Raw genomic sequence first — 21,828 nt, 5'->3', positions numbered from 1 at the left:
TTTTTTTTTTTTTTTTTTTTTTTTTTTTTTTTTTTTTTTTTTTTTTTTTTTTTTTTTTTTTTTTTTTTTTTTTTTTTTTTTTTTGTGCGGGGTAGAACTTTGCTGACTTGAAAGAATGGTTAGATATTACCAGAAAATTATCTCAATTAACATGCTATACCTTTTAATTCCTGCTGGTACAGCATTATGCACAATGTGATGGTGCGCTGGATCCAGTGCATCACTTATGGAGTCGAGCATTATCGATCCAAGAAAGCCACCTGATCTCCTGCTGCCTCAACAGTAAAGGAACCAGATAAAATCAAGCTAATCAGCAGAGGGCAATCAGATCATCCCTGAAATCTCCATAGCACAAAATTTATTGCTAAAAAAAGATGAAAGAGAGTGAATCACTTCCATGTTTATGAAACAACATGAAGAGCTTACAGAAAGAAAAAGGGAAAATTTTGGTATTGGAAAAACTTAAGGGCTTTGAATTAATTTTAGGTTGAGATGCATACTAAGCAAGAAACTACAGAAAAAAATATCTGCACTGAATATATACAAAACACAAACATGGAACACCCAACATGACTAGGAATAGGATGTATAAATTTTTTCCCCCATGTTTTAGGGATGTCCAAACACATGATGGACATGCCGAGATGCATTATAGTATACAATTTTTTAAAAAAACTAAAAACAATTAAATTACACGGATGTATGAAATTGTTGATACATTTTAAAAATAAAATAATATAATTTAAGTACACCTTGATTACAATGTGCTCATATCTACATTTCTTGACATAACCCCTCCCAAACGTCATTAGCTTTCAGGAGTCGAATTTCTGCCAGTGCATGAAAATTGTAATCATAACTTCACAATTCTTTTCATCTACCGTTCTATGACATTACAGTTTCTTTTCTTTCAACAATTTCTAGTCCCTAGAAAATATGGGGAAATCTATCTTGCACTTCATTATCGGATTAAAGATCCAACAGACTGAAAAATTATATATTGTCGACTACCTTAAAGTTCTGTGATGAAATATAAAAAAAAAAAAAATGAAGTAATAAAGAAAGAATAAAAAAAGGTGTGTCGGTGTTTGAAAGATTAGGAAATACAAATATCAGGAACATGGTGAATAATGCATATTGATGGTTCACCCGAGTACCCATGAAGCAGAACAGAAGCACCTAAAACTAAAACCTAGATGTAAGGATTGTCAATTAAAGAATCCGACAAGCATGATTAAAAACCCATACAACATTGCGTAAAAAAATTATTTATCCTTCCTAAATTTCTGACAGAAAAAACAGATGCAGTCACCTTTGGTTTATAGCAAATCCCAGAGGAAAAACATGAACAGAACCAGAGGAACTAGTTGCCACCAGAATTTCCGGAACCTGAGAACATTGCCCAAAGGACAATGAAAATATAGTTGATGGATATGATCCTCTCCGGAAACTATATGACTGCCAAAAATTTTGAGTTAGGTACCATCTAAAGAAGGAAAATGAAAAGAAAAGACGACGAAAACCAATGATTCAAAGAGACAGACTGAACAAAACCAAAAAGTAATTCACTGCTTTCAAGATGAATAAGCTCGACTAATCAACAAATGCGCAAGTATCAATAGTTTTCAATGTCTCAAAAGGTGTAGTCTTAACATCCAATGCTATCAATAAGAAACCAATTTTGCTCCAATAAATTTCCCAGGAAGATAAGTATAGTTGTTCTGACCAGTCCAAAAACCATAGGAGAAGTTTTGGATAGGATGGTAAAAACCCATTTATGATCATGATTTTAATAACATTCAAAGCATCTCACATGGTGGGTAGAAAACAACCAATATAAATGTTGAGAGACTTTTTCCACCTTAGTTGCTTCCGATACCAGATGCACTCTAATCATAGTTCCTTGTTCTGATGCTGTTGCTATGTACATCCCATTTGAAGAAAGGACCATTGTGGCCAGCGGTGCAAGATGAGCATCTATCTGCAATTAAATTTCCGCAAACAATAAGCTAAAATTACAATGGATTAAAAAATAAATGTAGTCAATTAAAAAGGATAAATTGCATAAATTATTGTCATTTAAGGTCATGGTCAATAAATAGAACCCAAATCACGAGTATTGGAAAGATTAAAAAACTGAAACCGTCAATAATGTTTGATTGTTACTAAGAGTGTCACAGTACAGACTAGATGATGCCTGTTCCCAGATCTTCCTAAACGAGTGTGTGCAATTTTAGCCACTCTCACATATGCACATTTCACTAGGATCTACAAACCTTGCATTACTACTAACCATGGAAATTTCTTTATTCCAAAAAAAAAAAAAAAAAAAAAAAAACCATGACAATTTCTAAAAAGTACAGATCATGTCGGACAACAATTTATAATTTTATCCTACATCTTTTTCTTCCTTCCCCACAAACAAGGAAAGTTAAAGCCCAAACCTCGCAGTGTAACTGAAGCTCCATGACATTGTACAGCAACAGAGATCCCTTAGTGATGCTGGCTGGAAGAGCTAAGAAGCAACCATCCAAACTGGGGGAGAATGCACAGATTCCTAAGAATTTTAATTTTTGGAAAAGAACCCTCAGTCAACAAGATTTTGTTACTCACACATCAGAATCAAAACCCAACTTATAAAGCATGTAAGATTTGGGTCAACTTATTAAGCATGTAGACTGTGTTTACGGCAGTAATGAACCATAAAAATATAAAAATGACAGTTAAAAGTTCTTTACCAAGTTCAAGCACTGGAATGAGCAAATGACAGTTCTTGAATAGAACAGCAATGTAAAGAAATGCAAGAAACTTTGCCAAAACTCTCTAGCATGAACATATTATGCAAGACATAGCAAGTACAAACAGGAATATATACCAACCTGACCTTTCAAATTTGGTACTGTATCAATCGTGTCCAAGATTGTGAGACTATTTATGTCGTATATGTATGTCTTATCTTGCAGTAGTACAATAAGTCTGCATTTTCCATCCAATCATAGAGTCAGTACAGCTTAAAAGACAGGTAGAAATACAAAAAATAATAATAAATAAATAAATAAATAAAATATAAGTTCCTATTATATTTATGAAAGTAACTTTTTTTGAGAGGAGAAACAAATTCGATTGATAAATGAAATTAAGGAAGCATAAAAGATTCCCGACACCTATGGATGAGTTGCAAAAAATCTTGCTAATTGAAATCAAAGATGAAAGAATAATCTCAAAAAAGGTGTTTATGCTTACACCGGCACAATGCATAAAAGAAAATAAAATCCAAAAAGCTATAAAATGATGACAAAACGTCCCTGAAAATTCTTGCATTCTTTTCACACCATAGATACCAGATTATTATTTCAAAAACTGACACAATTATTCTCAACCTTACTTGAAAATAAAAGTTACCGATGCTTGTAAAGTTCAGTCTGTTAATGGTCTAGACAAATGAATTCCTCTTCTCTGAAAAAGGAAGGGTCTAATGCAGCCACCATTTCCAAAAACGAACTTCCTTCTAGTAAATCAAGTATGTTTGATGGTTTTAGTTTTGCTTAAAAGATAGGTACTCTTTTTTTCTTTCAATAATAGGCCACTAAAATTCGATTTCCAATTAGAAGAAAGAGTCTAAAAGTATGCCAGACCACATAAAAAACTAACTTCAGGTGGAGGAAAATTCCAAAACCTCATTTATCCAAGTTGAAGGTTGTTTGTATATTTTAGCCACTTCCATCAAGAACATCCAATGTACAACCAAAAAGAAGGAAAACACGAACTAAACCCAAGAATTGAAGCCACCAAAAAGGAAATTACAGGATATTGCTCAAAAGCTAGGAGAAAGATGATAACCAAAATGTCGAAAACATCTTATACCCTTAAATAAATAATAGAAAGATGGTTTCTTGGATTAAACGGGCTTGATACATAGGTACTAGATTTGAAAGGTAGGTAAAATAGTCAATGGTCAATATATAGAAAATTTCAAAAATATATAACGTATGGATCAATTATTTATTAGTATTCACGTCATCTAGCCTAGCTTTCATTTCTCAAGTTCATTTATAAAATTCTGTCAACTACAAATTAGCATACAAGCTGCCTCTGATACCAATTTGTTCAAGTTACCAACTTAACATCAGAAGTTCCAGAACAAAAGCAAATTTATATGATATAAAATATGATAAAAAATTGTGTTTACCATATACTAATGGAAATGTAGCTTCTTGTAAAAATAAATAAATAAATAAAAAATCACACATCATACATCATTAACATTTTTAAAAATAATGCATCTTAATAGCTAAATTTTTTTTCCTTTACCTTTTCCTATTCATGCGAACAGCTAGTATTGAAGTTAAGAAATTCAGTTCTCTAAGGGCATTTCCACTCATTGTATTAAACAAGCAAAGACGACGTGGGGATAAAGATGGCTGTGGACAATCAAGGAAAAATATATTTTAATTAGCAACCAGATGCATAAAATGTGAGATACTGCATGTTACAATAGATAATTATTGAATTGTAGCTATAATCAACTTCCAAATCACCTGTTCACCAGCTCCAACAATGGCAACAAGATTAGAGCTAAACAGCATCTCAACAATATTGAATGCACCAAGAGCTAGCAAGAAAGAACGTGAAAGTTTTAGATCAAACACAGAAGGTGTACTCAAGAGCTTCATACTTCCAAATACTAAAAGGTAAAAAATCAACATAAATCAAAACTTTCAAGTTCATTCTTTTCTAAATAAAAAATTGTGAACTTGATTGCAAAAACAAAGAGTCTCATGACAATAGATAACAACTCGTTAAAGAAAAATCAAATTTATTTTTACCTGAACACAAAATCGAATCATGTGCCTATCTGTCTACTTATATGTGTAAAACATAGAGAAAAGATACCGAGAACTAAATCATTTTGCAAACATGCAACATTTCTGATTCCATGCCTTAATAGTAAAACTTCATTAATTAGTATCCGGCTGCAGGCGCGTTTTGTGCATGAAAACGATTTCATACAAATACTTCATCATAATTTTTCAGAGTTATCCATAAACATCTCTGAACTAAATATATAATTAAAAAAAATGGCAGTTGTCAGGACAAATCAAGGGTCCAGCAAGAACTCCACGTCAATCAACAAGTCTGAATATCTTACCACAAAAATTACCAATCCTGAGAATGTTGCATACCTAGTCATTTTAGGTAAGCACAAGGGAAATATATAGCACAATACAATTTCTTTTAAAAAAATCGTCCAAGTTTTTTTTGTTAAAGCAGCTTTGCTGACAAAATCAAAATTATAAGAAAAAAAAAAAAAAAAAAAAAAAGAATCTAGTTCAAAAGCATACCTCGTTCATAGCAGAGCCTTCCGTTATTGGAATCAAAAATTCGGAAACCATCTCTTGTGCCTATTGCAAATAAACTGCCAATTCCAACCAAACCAATATCTTAGATTTTTATCTAATTATTTATTTATTATTATTTGCTTCATGTCACATAATTGATCTTGGAACTCTGTATTTAACACACACTTGGTTCACCAATTCTCTCAACTTTCAACTTTCTCCGTTTTTATTCTTCACATACTTGCTTCAACTAAACATAGACCAACATGTTTGTAGGACTTTGTTAGAAATCCGAACACAGAAAATATAATAAAACACCAAAGATAACAGTATTGCAATGTCAATGAAGAAATTACAAAATAACCAAGTAATTCAAGATACTTGCACCTCCCTCTTGAGATCTCTCCCAAGCCCTAATAATTCACTCACCAAATGCTTAGCTGTCACCTTCCTCACTCCCTATTTATAACCAAACCAATAACAACCTCCATAACTAATTACTAATATAACTTTAATATCCTAATAGTATTCCTAACAGACTTCAAAGGAAATCTGGACTCCTATAATAACTCAAATGCTATGATTTTGAACCATGCATACGTGTATCACTATATTATTCACAATAAACTCAAAGTACATGAATCCAAAATTCATACATAGTGTAGAATGCATCAAAGATAAACCATTTTTTTTTTTTATAAGAAGGTAAGCCTCTATATTTGCGGAATGCATGGACTTGGCTTAATGAGGGTACACATCTTCAAATTGGTTTTATATCTACACTATGTTGAGGGAATCTTGTGTCCAATCCTCATATGTCGTAATGCATTTGCAGCACCTGTATTCATCTCTTTGTTGTTTGGAAATCATCTCTTCCTTGTATAAAAGAAACAACTTCATGCCACTTACTTTCTCATCGCCTCTCTAAAGTATATTCTATATAATGTTTCTCTATATTAGCATATTAAAAGGAAAATCTTCATTTTCTCTATCTTGACTTAACTCTGTTGAAGCAGTTGAGATGTTCATCAGTTCAGTTAGTTCCCTAAACAAATCAACAACATTATTTCCTGTCACCAACATTTTCCAAAATATTCCGTTTGGAGGAATTGCAATTAATACCAATAATTGAAACCTTTTCCTCTGTTATTCTGAAGTCGACATGGATTCAGAGAAGGAAAATAAGCTGTTCTGATTAACAAAGAATCTTTCCATCTTAGAACAAAAATCATATGCAAATAGAAGAGAATACTCCCTTTCTCCACTCCAGTAGAAACCAATATGCCATGAATATCCACCTCTATAATAAAGAAAAAAAGAGATAACGGATCACATTTTCTAAGGCCTCTAGATACAAGGATCTTACTTCTCGGTCTTACTTTATTAAGGACCGAAAAGTTGCCATACATGATATCTACCAATAGATTTATCAAGTTAAATGAATAGCGATTTGCTTGCTTACATATTATTGCATGCAATACTATCAAAGTATCATAAATGTTCTCACATGTCACTCTAACTTTCCATGCCAAAAGAAAAGTAGACTGGGCGTTCTTACTGCCTCAACATAACTAACATTTTCTTTAATTTTAATCTTGCCTTCCAAGAATATGGAAAAATTTATGGCAATTATAATATTCAACATGATTTTTATCATACCTTCTATCATCATTCAGTCTCATATGGCCTTGAATGATTATGCCTTTACAAGATGAGCTATAAGAGAAAACTGCCTCTATCAAGTTCTCTTTAGCCAAAATTCTCTCTATCTCAACCTCTAAAATCACTAGGATCGTAACCTTTTACCGCGATCTCAACCTCAACAGTCCTTTTCATGATATTTATCTCTCTAACTATAACATTGATTGAAAATGTTGTTTAGTTGACTATTTGTTTTTTTTTAATTAACAAAAGCTTGCAAAGTATACCAATAACTTGTTATAGTCCAATGAAATAAATATATATATATATATATATAAACACACACACATATACACCTCAATTTCCCTATTTCCTCCACTTCTCCCCCATTTCCTCCCCTTTCCTCTACTATTTGTCATGATCTGAAACTATGAGACCTCATGCATGTTGTATGTCACAAGCATTGAAATACTTCCCAGCATGATTAGTAGGGATGCGTACACCATGATATGATACGTGCTCCTTACCCTACGTGGCTTCTGACAACGTGAGTGTGCACTAGCCCATAGTCAGGCCCAGGGAGTACGCATACATATGTCATGAAAGGAATGGAAGTATGATTTGCATTATAACTATGTACCATGCTTTGAAATTATTTAACCCCATGGTTTGGCCTATTGACTATTTGGGCCAATAAAAAATGTGAAGGGCTTAAAAGAGAATGAGTTCAAATTTGGTGGACACCTACCTTCAATCAAATATACAACGATTTTTCTTGATACCCAAATATAGTAGGGTCAAAAAAATCTCATAGATATGTGTGTGTGCGAATTTGATTCAAACTCCTCCTCGTACAACACTTGATAATCTCCACATAATTTTAGTGGAAACTTTCTTAACTCGATAGATATCTTTAAAAGAAGCCAACAAAGTTTATCATACTTGTTTGGGTAGTAGATGTAACAGAATTTTTGTCAAATTTTGCATTGACAATAATTGGATGGCTTAGATGAAAGCCTTTGGATCTTTCTCACTCATATGTTGTAGAACTTCACTTAGGCTTGTTTAAGACCACTTCATTTTTCTAGTTCTATATAGCCTCCGCCAACAATTTCTCATGCATCTTATGAATCAATTAGATTCTTCCTATGGACTTTCATAGGTAAGTTGGAGCACTTGATGCTAAGTTGCAGCTTTCTCTTTTAAGGCTTAAGCTCTAACTCTACAACTTTTTTTGAAGTGTTCGACAGATACTTGAAACAAGATGAATAATTATGAACGATAAAAGTCGCCCATGCTCAAACTCTTCACATTAGCATAAATTCAGTTAACCACGTCCCTAAAACCTCTCTGAAATTCTTCCCCACACACTAAATTAAACGTTACTCAAAACCAACCTACTCATACAAGTTCAAATAAATTCAAAGGCTCCGATAATACAAAATCCACACCTACACCAGATAATTCACAAAACTCTAGACAAACAAAATTATCTAACTAACATAAAAGCACTACTCTCCATATGCTTCACCAGTAATCACGCCTCCAGATTACATATAATTCAATGAAAGTCGTTTCGCAGTAGTTACAATCAGAGAACGATCCTAAACTAAAAAGAATGATCAGACCCATTCAATACACACAGAAAGAGAAGGAGGAACATACCTAGCGTCCTGATTGAAGGAGGCGCAGAGAATTGGATAAGAAGATGGTTGATTGGCCATGAGAGGGAGAGAGAGAGAGAATCGAAGCTCAGAGACGGGAATCCATGGAAACGGATGTTTGTTTATTCTGAAGCAAAAAAGTTGCAGGTCGTAAGACGGTAGACTTGTAGCGTAATTGGGTCTCTTTTGTGAAAATTGTATATCCAAATTTTTAAATCCGATAGCAACTCCATTATGGTAAAAGTGGATAATATCATACTATTATGGAGAGTCGTGTTCGTCTAACAGAAATTACCGAATCGACCGGTTGTGTGTTTGTGCTAACTTAATTTTTTTTTTTTTTAGTTGCACAAAAAAGCAACCCAAATTAGGTTTGTTGCTAGTTATATGTGATATTTCACCTCGGTTGGGAGGAGAACCAAATATTAACGGGTGGAAATCTCTCCCTAGCATACGCGCTTTAAAACATTAGGTGAAAGCTCGAAAAGGAAAGCCTAGAGAGGACAATATTTGCTAGCGGTGGGCTTAAATCATTACAAATGGTATTAGAGCCAGACACCGAGCAATGTGCCAATGAGGAGGTTGTGCCCCGAAGGGGGTGGACACGAGGTGATGTGCCAGCAGGGACGTTGGTTCCCGAAGGAAGGTAGATTTGGGGTCTCACATCGATTGGAGAAGGAAACAAGTGCTAGTGATTACGCTAATTTCAAAGGGGTGGATTTGGGGGGTCCCACATTGATTGGAGAAGGAAACGAGTGTCAATGAGAACGCTGGGTCTCGAAGGGAGTGGATTGTGAGATTTCACATCAGTTGGGGAGGAAAACACGAAGCATTCTTTATAAGAGTGTATTGCAGACAAAATCCGATAGCGATGAGCTTAGGCTTCAGGGTGGATTTGAGGGGTTCCACATCGATTGGAGAAGGAAACGAGTGTCAGTGAGGACGTTGTGCCCTTAAAGGGATTGAAATATGAGATTCCACATCGATTGGGGAGGAGAACGAAAAATTCTTTATAAGAGTGGTTGAAGACAATATTTACTAGCGGTGGGCTTAGGCCGTTACAGTATTGAAGCTAATCAATTTGATTAAATAGGGCAATTATTCGAGTAGGTCATATTGGCTCGACCTCTCATCAAGAATAAATCATCACTCTCATAGTGGTAAAAAACGTATAATCCATACCAAAAGTTCGATCGAAGTACTTTTAAAAATCTCGAAGTAAAGGGTAGAGAAAAATGTGTACTAGAGAAATTGAGTTTCAAATTTAAAGCACGAGTCCTGCCGAGACCTTGTCATTTTGGCATGGAAGTAAATATAAACCCAAGCTAACCAAGCAAGTGAAAGTATACATAGTTGCATATTTTAATCACTTGTTTTCGAACTAGCGAGCTTTTGATAGCATGTCTTAATCAAAAAAATCGTTCAGAATGACCAAACTTAGCCTAGAGCCTAAACAGTGAAGGAAAGACTTGACTTTCAAGTTGATATCGGTTTCATCATTGTTCGCATTAAAAAACAGAAAAACATTAAATTGGATGATATAGTGATGGTATCTCGTATAACTCAGATTTGATGCTTATACCCTACAGATATAAAACCTAAGGTCTTACAACCTTGTATAATCAATAGCGGAACTTTATTGACGTAACAATTCAAGCCTATCGCTAGCAGATATTAAATATTGTCCACTTTGGTCTTTTACGTGTCGTCGTCAGCCTCATAATTTTTAAATCTATGTAGGAACTCACAATTAATTTATATGCAGTATCTCTTCCTAATGATAATAAATTTAATAATTATTTTATTTTTGCTCTTATAAAATAATTATAATCTTTTTAAAAAGTCAATAAAATCAAGCACGATAATATTCAATTATTTCCTTTATAGTAAAGTGTATATTAAATTTAAATTTATGGAAATATAATTTTTTTTATTGCAAAATTAGACGCTTATTTGAGGTCAGGTCAATAAATACCACAACAAGCCTTTCGAGTCCTTTCAACGACACACTCAACACATATAAGTTTCGATGATCCTACTTCTACTTTTATCGAGCAATGGCAGCCTTACCTCTACAATCACAATATGAAGGAGTTGTCTAGGGTGCATCTTAAAGAAATCCCGAGACCCAAACCTACAAAAAAAACATCCTCTTAACAAAATCGTCAATTATCATTTTGTCTTTTTTTCATGTTACTATCAACTAAACCTCATTTTTAGATAGGTATAAAACTTATTTAAATACAATAATTAAATAGATAATAAGAAATATTTACTTACTTCACATTTTATTAAATAATTTAATTTTGGGAAATTTTTAATGTCTATTTTTTATTAGTTGATTATTGTAATAAAAAAATTACCATTTCCCATAAAAGAAATTAAATTAATATATTAAAAAGCCAATGGTAATTATAATTATAATATCTCTTAAATTTTATATAATTAGTAAATGAAAATGAAAAATATTATATTATAAATACGAATGTCAACTGTGAAAATAATGATATTAAAAAATTATTAAAATAGTTTCTTGAGAATATTAGATTGTGGGTTGAGATGTGAATTTTCCACTTTGATTATTTAATGATTGAATAAATTATATTACTAAAAATATTTTTTATTGTAAAATTAATTTTGAGACTAGCTTTTTTTTAAATAATAATAATATTATTATTTTATGTTAATTTTTTATTTAATATATATATTTTTTATTTGTTTAATAAAATTCTAATTTAGTGGAGACTCGTCCTATATGGAGAGAAAATTGTCTTTTTAGACGAAAAATGAGTGAGGGAGTGAGGTGCAATTTTTTCCAATTAGATAAATAGAGTCGAGGACGAGATTATATTCCCTTTCTCCGTCTCTGCCCCCATTTAGTCTAAATATATTTTCAATACACATTTTAAAATAACTATTAAAAAAAGCAAAAATTACCTTTGGGTAACCCAATCCTCGCATCTCGACGAACAAAGTACGCCTTCCCTTTAATTGAGGCTCGACTCCTTTCCTTTTGAAGTCTTAGTCATTTTTTACTACGTCTTCGAGCAGTCTCGACTCATTTTTCTTTTTGGAGTCCTTTGTTCAGCATTTGTGAATCCTATTAACATGACTAAGTTTAGAGCATGATTCTGATATCATGTTAGATAAACACCACTCTTCATAATAATATGATATTATCGACTTTGAAAGCTCTTATGACTTTACTTTGGCTTCCCAAAAGGTCAGGATTATTCCCTAAATTAATTTTAGTTAAATTGGGTAAATATTAAATTTTAAAAATATTTTAAAATAAGGACAAAGAAAATAAGAGACAAATTTAAAAAACAATACCAAGAGAATAGATTCCTATCTTAAAATCTCATCCTAATAATTAAATTGACAAGTGGGTGCTGAGTATTTGTAATATTAAATTATTACCAAATAACAAAATTTTAAATTATTTTTTTTTTATAGAATTTTAAACCATGTTTGTCATTTCTGTCTTTTATTTTATAGTAGTATATAAAATATAGCATACGTCAAATCTATTCGAATCTTGTCTGAGTTGACTTTGACTATTTAATGGATCACGAGATAGAAATTCATTAAAATCTTGATTCATTATAATATTATTTTTTATTTTTTCATAAATATTTTAAAACTATCATGAGAAAAGTTCGTTAAATTTTATAGTTTATTTTAAAATATTATCTTCGTTAATATACTTCGAAACTTATTTTATTATTTCGTTTAAATTTTAATTTTTTATATTTTTAATCGATTTTAAAATTAGTTTAATTTATTTTTATTTTCTAAAAAATATAATTTCTATCAGTATTAATATACTACCCGTTTATGTCTTTTTTTTTTTACATTTTTTTTATTGAAATTGTTATTAACTAACTTTAAAATAATAATAAAAACTAACTTAACATTTATTAAATATGTTTAAATTTTGTATGAATTAAACTTAAATTTTAGAATAAAAATAATTATAATAAATATTTTCTTATATTTTAATCCTGTAATATTACGTTAATATCCCTCAACTTTGGGCGTATTTTGGGGTACGAGGCGCCCAACCCAAACATTCATGTAATTAGGCCAAAATGCAAAAAGAAAAAGAGAGTATTAAACATTAAATAATTTTTTTAGCATTTTTTTTAATTAAACATTACTTTTAAAATATGTGAATTATTTTGTTTAACATTTTTTTAAAGAATCATTTTATTTTGTATTAGTACAAACAATAATTTAAATATATATTTTTAATAAAAAATATAATATCTTAATTATTTCGACAATTTATCCTAAAATTTTAATTATAATTTTAAAAACAAATTATTTGATCCTCTTCAACAAATTTCCAATTAAAAACTGTTTGGTTGGTATTTATTTTAGGGCACGTGTTGCATGGGAGGCACGTGCCATTGGAAAGCTGAGGGCATCGATTCCACGTGCAACGTACAGGAAACGGAACAAACGGAAAGGATGGATTAGGTACCTGTTGTCGACATGTCGTAGAAGACCTTTTAATTTTAATTTTTTTTTAAAAAAGGAAAGAAATCATCCCAATTCCCGAAGTCAATTTTTATCCATGCAATTCTCTTCCAATGCTTTTCTCTCTCTAATTTAATTTTTTAAAATGTAATTATTTTCTTCGAAGAATTTCTTTATTAAAATAAATAAATAAAATGTACTTCGAAACATTTTTTAGATCGCTTAAAATATAATATTTGAGAATATATTTTGTAGCAATATGTTTTCTTTTTATTTTTAAAAATTAGTCGGTAGCTTCTATCTTACTTTAAGTTTAAACATTAATTAACATCTGTTGGATGATGAAAGTCCCACGTCGGTTAATTTAGAGAATGATCATGTGTTTATAATGTAAGAATACACTCTTTCATTGGTGTGAGGCCTTTTGTGAAGCCCAAAACAAAGCCATGAGAACTTATGCTGGACAATATTATACCATTGTGGAGTCGTGTTCTAATTAACATTTATTTTTTATTTTTTATCTAGAATTTACAATTTAATTTAAACATATATTTTGAAAAATTAAGTTGAATCTAGGAAAATAGAGATTTTAATCGGTCACATTTTGGTGAAAGTATATACTTTAGTTAATTAAATCGTGGTTAAATTATCCATCCATTTAAATATGGTTTAATCGTGCAAATAATAAAAATTTGTAAATTATTTGGGGTAATTTTGAGAAATAAAATTTGAACAGGGGTATATATGCAAAAGAGAAAACTACAGATTTCTTCCCCTTCTCCCGTTGATTTTAGGCCAAGCAAATCTCGTGGACACCCCACGTGCGACAAATATTTTGCAAAAAAAACCCTCCACTATCCCAAATTTCCGGATATGGGCACTCCCAAGTAGCGCTACTCCTCTCAGCCGTCACAGATGTTAGGGGCGCCTTCCTCTTCGGCTCTATAAATAGCCTCTCTCTAACTTCATCTCCTACTCACACAGCCAAATCCTCCTTGCCCTCTGCATCTCTCGTTCCTGAGCCAAGAATCCTTTTCTCTACTAATTATCTTTCTTTGCTTGGAAATTTGTCAAGGAATTACTGGTGTTTCTCTATATTTATTCCGCCATTGACGAAGATTTCGTAAGTACTTGAGATTAGGATTATTTTTTAGTTGCGGTGTTTGATTTCTATTCTCTTTTCCGCTTCTTTTCATCCTGGAAAGGTATTTTTGAACTGATGTATTTTGGTGTGTGAGAATGTTGATTAATCTCTGATTTGTGAATCTGGTTGTCTCGATCTCTGTTTTTCTGTTTTCGTTGCAGAGAAGAAGCGTGGATGTTGTAATGGAAGCGAAAGGCGGTAAGAAAAAGTCTAGCAGTAGTAGTAGTAGCAAGAGTAGTAAAAGGCAACAATACGAAGCTCCTCTTGGTTACATTATTGAAGACGTTCGTCCTCACGGTGGTATTGAAAAGTTCCGATCTGCTGCGTATTCCAACGTAAGATTGTTGTTCGATCTCTTCTTCGAGTTCTTGAGTGACTGAGCATTTTTGTGTTCTAATGGCGTTTTTCGTTGATTTTTTCTTGTGGCAGTGCATGAGGAAGCCATCTTGATACCTTTGTGCACCCAAAAAGGAGGTGTCTCTGTAGATTACAACTTCCGATTTCGAATTTGCTTTAGTGATCTTAATTAGGGCCAATTTCTTGTTCAATCTGAGAACAGAAACGTTCCAAGTTTCTTTCGTTTGCTTTTGTTGATTTTCCTGTTATTGTGAGGTACTTCGATTGTGTTCAACCATGACTGTGTTCACCAAACTGACAGACGCATCGGTGCATCCGGCGCCGGAACAACCTCCATCTCCAATCGGTTTCGAAGGCTTCGAAAAACGTCTAGAAATCACATTCTCCGAGCCGCCTATCTTCCAGGATCCTGAAGGACTCGGTCTCCGAGCCTTGACTCGAACTCAACTCGATTTAATCCTCGAACCTGCTTGCTGCACTATCGTATGTCGTCTCTCCAACTCCGAATTTGATTCTTACATCCTCTCCGAATCGAGCCTCTTCGTTTATCCACGAACAATCATTCTCAAAACTTGCGGCACCACCAAGCTTCTCCTCTCCATTCCGATGATTCTCCAATTCGCTGATTCGCTCTCACTCGCCGCCGTCGCCGTGAAATATTCCCGTGGAACCTTCATCTTCCCCGAGTATCAACCTGCTCCTCACCGGAGCTTCCCCGAGGAAGTTACCGCACTGAATGTCTACTTTGTTAATTTCCACTCAGAGGCTTACGTGATCGGCGATCCGGCCGTTCCAAATCGCAACTGGCATATCTTTTCGGCTGTGAAATCGCATTCGTATATGAACCGTAATCGTACGGATCTGGTTACTCTAGAGATTTGTATGACGGGCTTGAACAAAGAGAAGGCCGCGGTGTTTTTTAAAAAATCTGGAGGCGACTCATCGGCGGATAAAATGACGAAAATGTCCGGAATCACTGAGATAATTCCGAATCACACCATCTGCGACTTTGAATTCGATCCGTGTGGATACTCGATGAACGGGATTGAAGGTGCAGCGTACTCCACGGTGCACGTGACTCCAGAGGATGATTTCAGCTACGCCAGCTACGAGGCTATGTGCTTTGACACAACGGAGCTGCCGTTATCCCATCTGGCGAACCGGGCGCTCCGATGCTTTTCTCCGGCTGAATTCTCAATTGCCGCCACGTGCGGCAGTAGCTCCCTAATGTGGGCCGTTGATTGTGATGCACTGGAGGGGTACACGTGTGACAACGTGGTGAAGCAGGAGCTGCCAGGTGGCGAGTGGCTAGTTTACCGTACGTATACCGTGGACAGAAGGCCCGCCGAGCCCCAACCGTGCAAGGCGCCGCTGATACAGTGCTGGAAGCAAGCCGCCGATGCGGCGGAGGAAGAAGCGGTGCTCTGCCGTATGCCGTCTGCCTAGGAACAATGTTGTAGAGCTTGAAATCTTTTCATACATCTCTCTTACGTCTCCATGATTCTAGCATTACAGGGCGGTGATGTGATTGCGAGTCACAGCTAGTTTTTTCATGTTGCTTGTTTTTAATCTTCCCCAAGTAATTGCAATTTCAGTCTGTGCTGGGCGTTATGTCACCGCATTTCGTGGGTTGTGGTGACCGGAATGATTTTTACTAGGCCAATGGCTGTGTTGTAATTGTAATGAACTCTTGAATTTGGAATAAAAGTTTTAACAGAAATAAAATTGTGGAAAAAATATTTAAATAATATGGCATATAATAATTAATTAATTAACAATTTTACCTTCTCTAGACTTAAAATAATACACAAAATGCTTATTTAAACCAAACTTCTAAATTTATTTGTTTATAATATAATATTATTTTCGAGAATTTGCAATATGGACTCGAATCTAAATTAAATATATTTGGGCCTAAATTTAAATACGATTTTATCAAAATGGGCCTTCAAATATTAATCCAAAATTGAATAAATGTTATTAGTTTTTATAATTTAAAATGGTATTATTATCTGTTTAAGATTTTTTAAATTAAATACAACTTCCTATATTCAAAGGAAAAAACAAAGAAACTAATTAAAATTAAAAAACAATTCCCGCATTTATTGTATTAAATAAAAAAACAAAAAATTAAAAAGGATTCCCACATTTATTGCATTAAATAAATAAATAAACAAAAACTTCCTTAGAATACTATTTATTATTAAGTGGAGTGAATTGAAAGCCTCATTCAAAACTTTTCTTTTTAAATAACTTTTCCCTTTATTCCTTTAAAACATTTTATTTTGTTTAGTGCAATAAATGTGGTGATTTGTTGGCAAAATGAAGAAAGAATCAAATAAAAAGGTTCTAGTCCACTCATCTCTAACTCCCGAACTTAGTCGATGCAAAATTATATGATAGCACTTCATTTTTTCGATTCGGCAATTCGGTCTATGATTTACTATTCATGGACGTTGATAAGATTCTTCCATTTAACAGCACCTTAGGATGACATAGCCTTAAAGTTAAGGGCGAGGTTCAAACGAAGAAAGACTTACGGTGGATACCTAGGCACCCAGAGACGAGGAAGGATGTAATAAGCGACGAAATACTTTGGGGAGTTGAAAATAAGCATAGATCTAGAGATTCTCGAATAGGTCAATCTTTCAAACTGTTGCTGAAGAGTTTTTTAAGAGTTCGAATAGGATTCCCGACCTTTTAGACTCTTAAACACGGCTAGTCGGATGTTTCATCTCAACTCTGTATGTTCTCTATGATCTTCAAGATTAGCACTAGTTGACTAAAGAAAGTATTCCATACATAACTATCACAAGTCTAAAGCAACTATAATTCTAAAGATAAGATAATCAAAATAAATCAAATATTATAACAAATATAAGTTGACGTCATTGAACAATTTAGAAATTTTGGTTTTTAAAAAAATATTATTTTTAAATAAACTTTTGAATCGATAATGTCTATGTTACAATATAATTTCTATTAAAAAAATATAAAACATTAATAAATCTAATAATATTTCATAAACAAAAAATAAATGTTCTACCAATCTCATTTTTAAAAATTCAAATTTAATATTACACCCTTTAAAAAAAATTAAATTAATTAATTTATTTACTCGACTAAGTGAGAAATCTCTCGTTAGCCTCCCATGTCCGCTATCCTGCAATGAATAAGTATATGAATTAAATTTAGATAATTAAAAAATATCCAATCAAAATGATTTTAAGTATAATAGAGTTAGAAATTTTAAAGTGTAATTTAATTGAAATAAATATAATAAAGCTTAACATAAATAGAGAGGCTAAATTAATGTCTGAAATAAATATTCCTAAATTTTAAAAGTTTCAAAATAATATTCTTTGAATTAAAAAAAAAAAATTAAAATTTCTATAAAAGAAAATTAAAAAAAAAATCCATAAAAATAGTTAATATTTTAATTTCAAAAGACTAAATTAATAAAAATAATCATACATATTTTCGAAACAAAATAAAAAAAAAGGATATTTTTATTAATTTAACATAATTTAAACGAAAATTTAAACCATCTAAAAAAAAAAAAAAAAAAATTGTTGAAGTCAACGGCCAGGATTGCATCTAACGTAATCAAATGATAACTCCCAATAAAAACCACATTGGATCTGCGACTCTATCGTTTATTATACGCCCTCACATTTTCTTCCTCCTGTCCCCGGCCGCCGACGATTCTCTCCTCCACGTCCGACGATGGGCGGCGCCGCCGACAACGGTACTCTCTCTATTCACTCGATGTTTATTCGTGTTTCTTAGACACTACTGTAAATCCTTTCTGAAAATTTTCTTTTCTCTTTGAATTTTGCAGCTTCATCAGGATCCTCGTTCCTCTCTGATAAATCGGCGAAGATCTTCATCGCCGGTCACCGTGGCCTCGTCGGTTCCGCCATTGTCCGCAAGCTCCAGCAGCTTGGATTCACGAATCTCCTTCTTCGTTCTCACTCCGAGCTTGACCTAACTCGCCAATCCGATGTCGAATCGTTCTTCGCTAATGAAAAACCTCGATTCGCTATCCTCGCTGCCGCTAAAGTCGGCGGCATTCACGCCAACAACACCTATCCGGCGGATTTCATCGCCATTAACCTTCAAATCCAGACTAATGTCATCGATTCGGCCTATCGCCATGGTGTTCAGAAGCTATTGTTCCTCGGTTCGTCGTGTATTTATCCGAAATTCGCTCCACAGCCGATTCCCGAAGACGCATTGCTGACCGGTCCTCTGGAGCCGACGAACGAGTGGTACGCGGTGGCGAAGATCGCCGGAATCAAAATGTGTCAGGCGTATCGAATTCAACACAATTGGAATGCGATTTCAGGAATGCCGACAAATCTGTACGGTCCCAACGACAATTTCCACCCGGAGAATTCACACGTCTTGCCGGCATTGATGAGGAGATTTCACGAGGCAAAGGTGAACGGAGCAAAAGAAGTAGTGGTTTGGGGAAGTGGAAGCCCTCTCAGGGAGTTCCTGCACGTCGATGATTTGGCCGACGCCGTCGCTTTCCTCATGGAGGAATACAGCGATTTAGGCCATGTGAATGTTGGGAGTGGGAAGGAAGTGAGCATCAAAGAGCTAGCTGAATTGGTTAAAGAAGTGGTGGGATTTGAAGGAGATCTTGTTTGGGACAAATCAAAGCCTGATGGAACTCCAAGGAAATTGATGGACAGTTCCAAGCTTGCTGAATTGGGATGGAATCCAAGGATTTCTCTGAGGGATGGTCTTGTGGATACTTACAAATGGTATGTTCAAAATGTGCAGCAATGAAAAACGAACAAGAACACAGGTGAGTCCACCATTTTCAATGATCTGTTTGATCCTTTTGTTGTGATTTTAGTTTATAGATCTGTATTACTGAATCAAATTTGCTTAGATCTGAAGCTTTTGCTGCTGCCTGATATATGATTTGATGCCTATAGAGATTGCTGTCATATCTTTCTTTGCCAATTATGTTGATCTTCTTACCAGTAGATTGAGCCAGTTTGTATTTCTACAATTGAGAATAAAATTTGCTGATTTGAGAACCATTTCTTTCTTACAATTTGGTTTGCTGCAAGGCTTAGGGAATTTGAAATGTTTGTGGGTTTGAAGATCTGTGGTGAGTAAAATTCATTTCTTACTTTGTGCAAGTCTGAGATACCTCCCATGGCAAATTCATAAAAAGACAATTTCCTCTTCCCTTTACCCGTGGGTGAATTAGAGGAAAACAAGTTCTCATCTGAGGAGAAATAATTTGTGGACCTAACATGTTCTGATATCTCCCGACCGGTAGGAAAGAAACCTCTAACCAATGACTAGTTTTAGTCTAGAGTTACAAGTTCTATTTAGCACATTAAGACTACCTTTTTTGAAAGAGTGATTATCTATGGCTTGAAGGAAACCTGTAACCAATGACTAGTTTCATTGTCGAGTTGCGAGTTCTATTTAGCACATTAAGACTTCCTTTTGAAAAAGTGATTATCTATGGCTTGAGGGAAACCTATAACCAATGACTAGTTTCACTGTCGGGTTGCGAGTTCTATTTAGCACATTAAGACTACCTTTTGAAAAAGTGATTACCTATGGCTTGAAGGAAGGAAACCTGTAACCAATGACTAACTCATTGTCGAGTTGCGAGTTCTATTTAGCACATTAAGACTTCCTTTTGAAAGAGTGATTATCTATAGCTTGAGGGAAACCTATAACCAATGACTAGTTTCACTGTCGGGTTGCGAGTTCTATTTAGCACATTAAGACTACCTTTTGAAAAAGTGATTACCTATGGCTCGAAGGAAGGAAACCTGTAACCAATGACTAGTTTCATTGTTGAGTTACAAGTTCTATTTAGCACAATAAGACTTCCTTTTTGAAAGATTTGATTATCTATGGCTTGAGGTAAGCAACCTGTAACCAGTGACTAGTTTCATTGTCGAGTTGTGAGTTCTATTTAGTACATTAAGACTACCTTTTGAAAAAGTGATTACCAATGGCTTGAAGGAAACCTGTAACCAATGACTAGTTTCATTGTCGAGTTGTGAGTTCTATTTAGCACATTAAGACTACCTATTGAAAGAGTGATTCCTATGGCTTGAAGGATGGAGAAAGATCGCTCCCGTAGCCAATAACTAGTTCCTCTATAGAGCTACGTGGAGAATACTCCTTTTCAAAAGTGAGATCGCTAATAGCTTGAAGAAGCTAGAAAAACCACTCCTAAATGCTCTGAAAAAGGTAGAAGGTAGCCTTGAGATTGTTGGTTTATGTTACTAAAAGCAAACATTATGAAATTAGAGAGAAATGCGAGAATTAAATAGATACTTACTGAGCGTTCATTAAATTTGAGCAAATTTTCATATATTCGTGGAAAGAATTATGTGATATTATTTTTACTATTTCAATGGAAATTTTAAATAAAATTGTTGGATGAAAAAGAAAAGTCTCACATCGGCTAATATAGGAAATAATCATGAGTTTATAATCTAGGAATATTATGTTATGAGGCCTTTTGTGGTAGTCCAAAGTAAAGCAATGAGAGTTTATGCTCAAAGTAGACAATATCATACCATTGTGGAGAGTTGTGTTCATCCAACATGGTATCAGAGTCGTGCTGTAAATTTAGTCATGTCAATAGAATCCTCAAATGACGAACAAAGAGCTCCAAAAGGAGACTACTCCTCGAAGGCATAGTAAAAAATGACTCAGACTCCAAAAGAAAAGGAGTCGAGCCTCGATTAAGTGGAGGTGTACTTTGTTCGAGGGGAGGTGTTGGATGAAAAAGAAAAGTCCCACATCGGCTAATTAAGTGGACAATATCATACCAATGTGGAGAGTCTGGTTCATCTAACAAAAACAATTAAAAATAGCTACAAATCACGAACAAAATATCTAAAATAATTCATTTACAAAAAATTTAGGGTTTTGAGTATAAATAGATATTTACAAAAGAAAGGAAAAATATAAAGGAAGGGTCAACACAAATTTGGGAGTAAAAAAATAGAATGATATTTTAGAGAAAAGTGAGAAGAAAAATTCCAAAATAGATTCACATAAAATAACAAAACCCTAAGACCCATCATTTTCACTAAAATCTTATGTTCCCATGTAATCTCCATCCCCTTACTTTTTTTTTTTTTTTTTTTTTTTTTTTTTTTTTTTTTTTTTTTTTTTTTTTTTTTTTTTTTTTTTTTTTTTTTTT

At 33.6% G+C, this 21,828-nt stretch overlaps 3 protein-coding genes across 9 annotated transcripts in view; 2 read left to right on the top strand and 1 right to left on the bottom strand.

Annotated features, from left to right (window-relative positions):
- LOC111493984 (autophagy-related protein 18b) overlaps positions 1 to 8,816 on the bottom strand; it is an 11,233-nt gene extending 2,417 nt beyond the window's left edge. Inside the window, exons 1-10 of one of the 7 annotated variants that reach the window (XM_023143950.1) lie at positions 8,646 to 8,814; positions 8,483 to 8,584; positions 5,343 to 5,416; positions 4,539 to 4,612; positions 4,312 to 4,421; positions 2,885 to 2,976; positions 2,445 to 2,557; positions 1,862 to 1,981; positions 1,313 to 1,458; positions 161 to 271 (exon numbers count right to left, since the gene is read on the bottom strand). In XM_023143950.1, the coding sequence (XP_022999718.1) occupies positions 161 to 271; positions 1,313 to 1,458; positions 1,862 to 1,981; positions 2,445 to 2,557; positions 2,885 to 2,976; positions 4,312 to 4,421; positions 4,539 to 4,612; positions 5,343 to 5,416; positions 8,483 to 8,502 (860 nt within the window). In that variant the 5' untranslated portion in view covers positions 8,503 to 8,584; positions 8,646 to 8,814. Of the gene's footprint in view, positions 1 to 160; positions 272 to 1,312; positions 1,459 to 1,861; positions 1,982 to 2,444; positions 2,558 to 2,884; positions 2,977 to 4,311; positions 4,422 to 4,538; positions 4,613 to 5,342; positions 5,417 to 5,514; positions 5,590 to 8,482; positions 8,585 to 8,645 lie in introns of those variants that run through there. The other 6 variants (XM_023143952.1, XM_023143954.1, XM_023143948.1 and 3 more) reach the window with 6 other exon arrangements.
- A 5,277-nt stretch (positions 8,817 to 14,093) lies between these two features.
- On the top strand, positions 14,094 to 16,314 carry LOC111493976 (S-adenosylmethionine decarboxylase proenzyme-like). The gene is made up of 3 exons (XM_023143935.1): positions 14,094 to 14,249; positions 14,432 to 14,605; positions 14,700 to 16,314. The coding sequence occupies exon 3, from the start codon at positions 14,904 to 14,906 to the stop codon at positions 16,071 to 16,073; it is 1,170 nt and encodes a 389-aa protein (XP_022999703.1). The 5' UTR covers positions 14,094 to 14,249; positions 14,432 to 14,605; positions 14,700 to 14,903; the 3' UTR covers positions 16,074 to 16,314.
- A 1,950-nt stretch (positions 16,315 to 18,264) lies between these two features.
- Positions 18,265 to 19,684, top strand: LOC111493996 (putative GDP-L-fucose synthase 2). Its single transcript, XM_023143970.1, has 2 exons — positions 18,265 to 18,375; positions 18,469 to 19,684. Exons 1-2 carry the CDS (start codon positions 18,354 to 18,356, stop codon positions 19,422 to 19,424), a joined length of 978 nt encoding a protein of 325 aa, XP_022999738.1. The 5' UTR covers positions 18,265 to 18,353; the 3' UTR covers positions 19,425 to 19,684.
- The last annotated feature ends 2,144 nt before the right edge of the window (positions 19,685 to 21,828 follow it).

The sequence above is a fragment of the Cucurbita maxima genome, unplaced genomic scaffold (genome assembly GCF_002738345.1).
Source record: "Cucurbita maxima cultivar Rimu unplaced genomic scaffold, Cmax_1.0 Cma_Scf00019, whole genome shotgun sequence".
Classification (NCBI taxonomy): domain Eukaryota; kingdom Viridiplantae; phylum Streptophyta; class Magnoliopsida; order Cucurbitales; family Cucurbitaceae; genus Cucurbita; species Cucurbita maxima.
The sequence above is the reverse complement of the archived record's forward strand: the minus strand, read 5'-3'. Positions and strand labels throughout refer to the sequence as shown.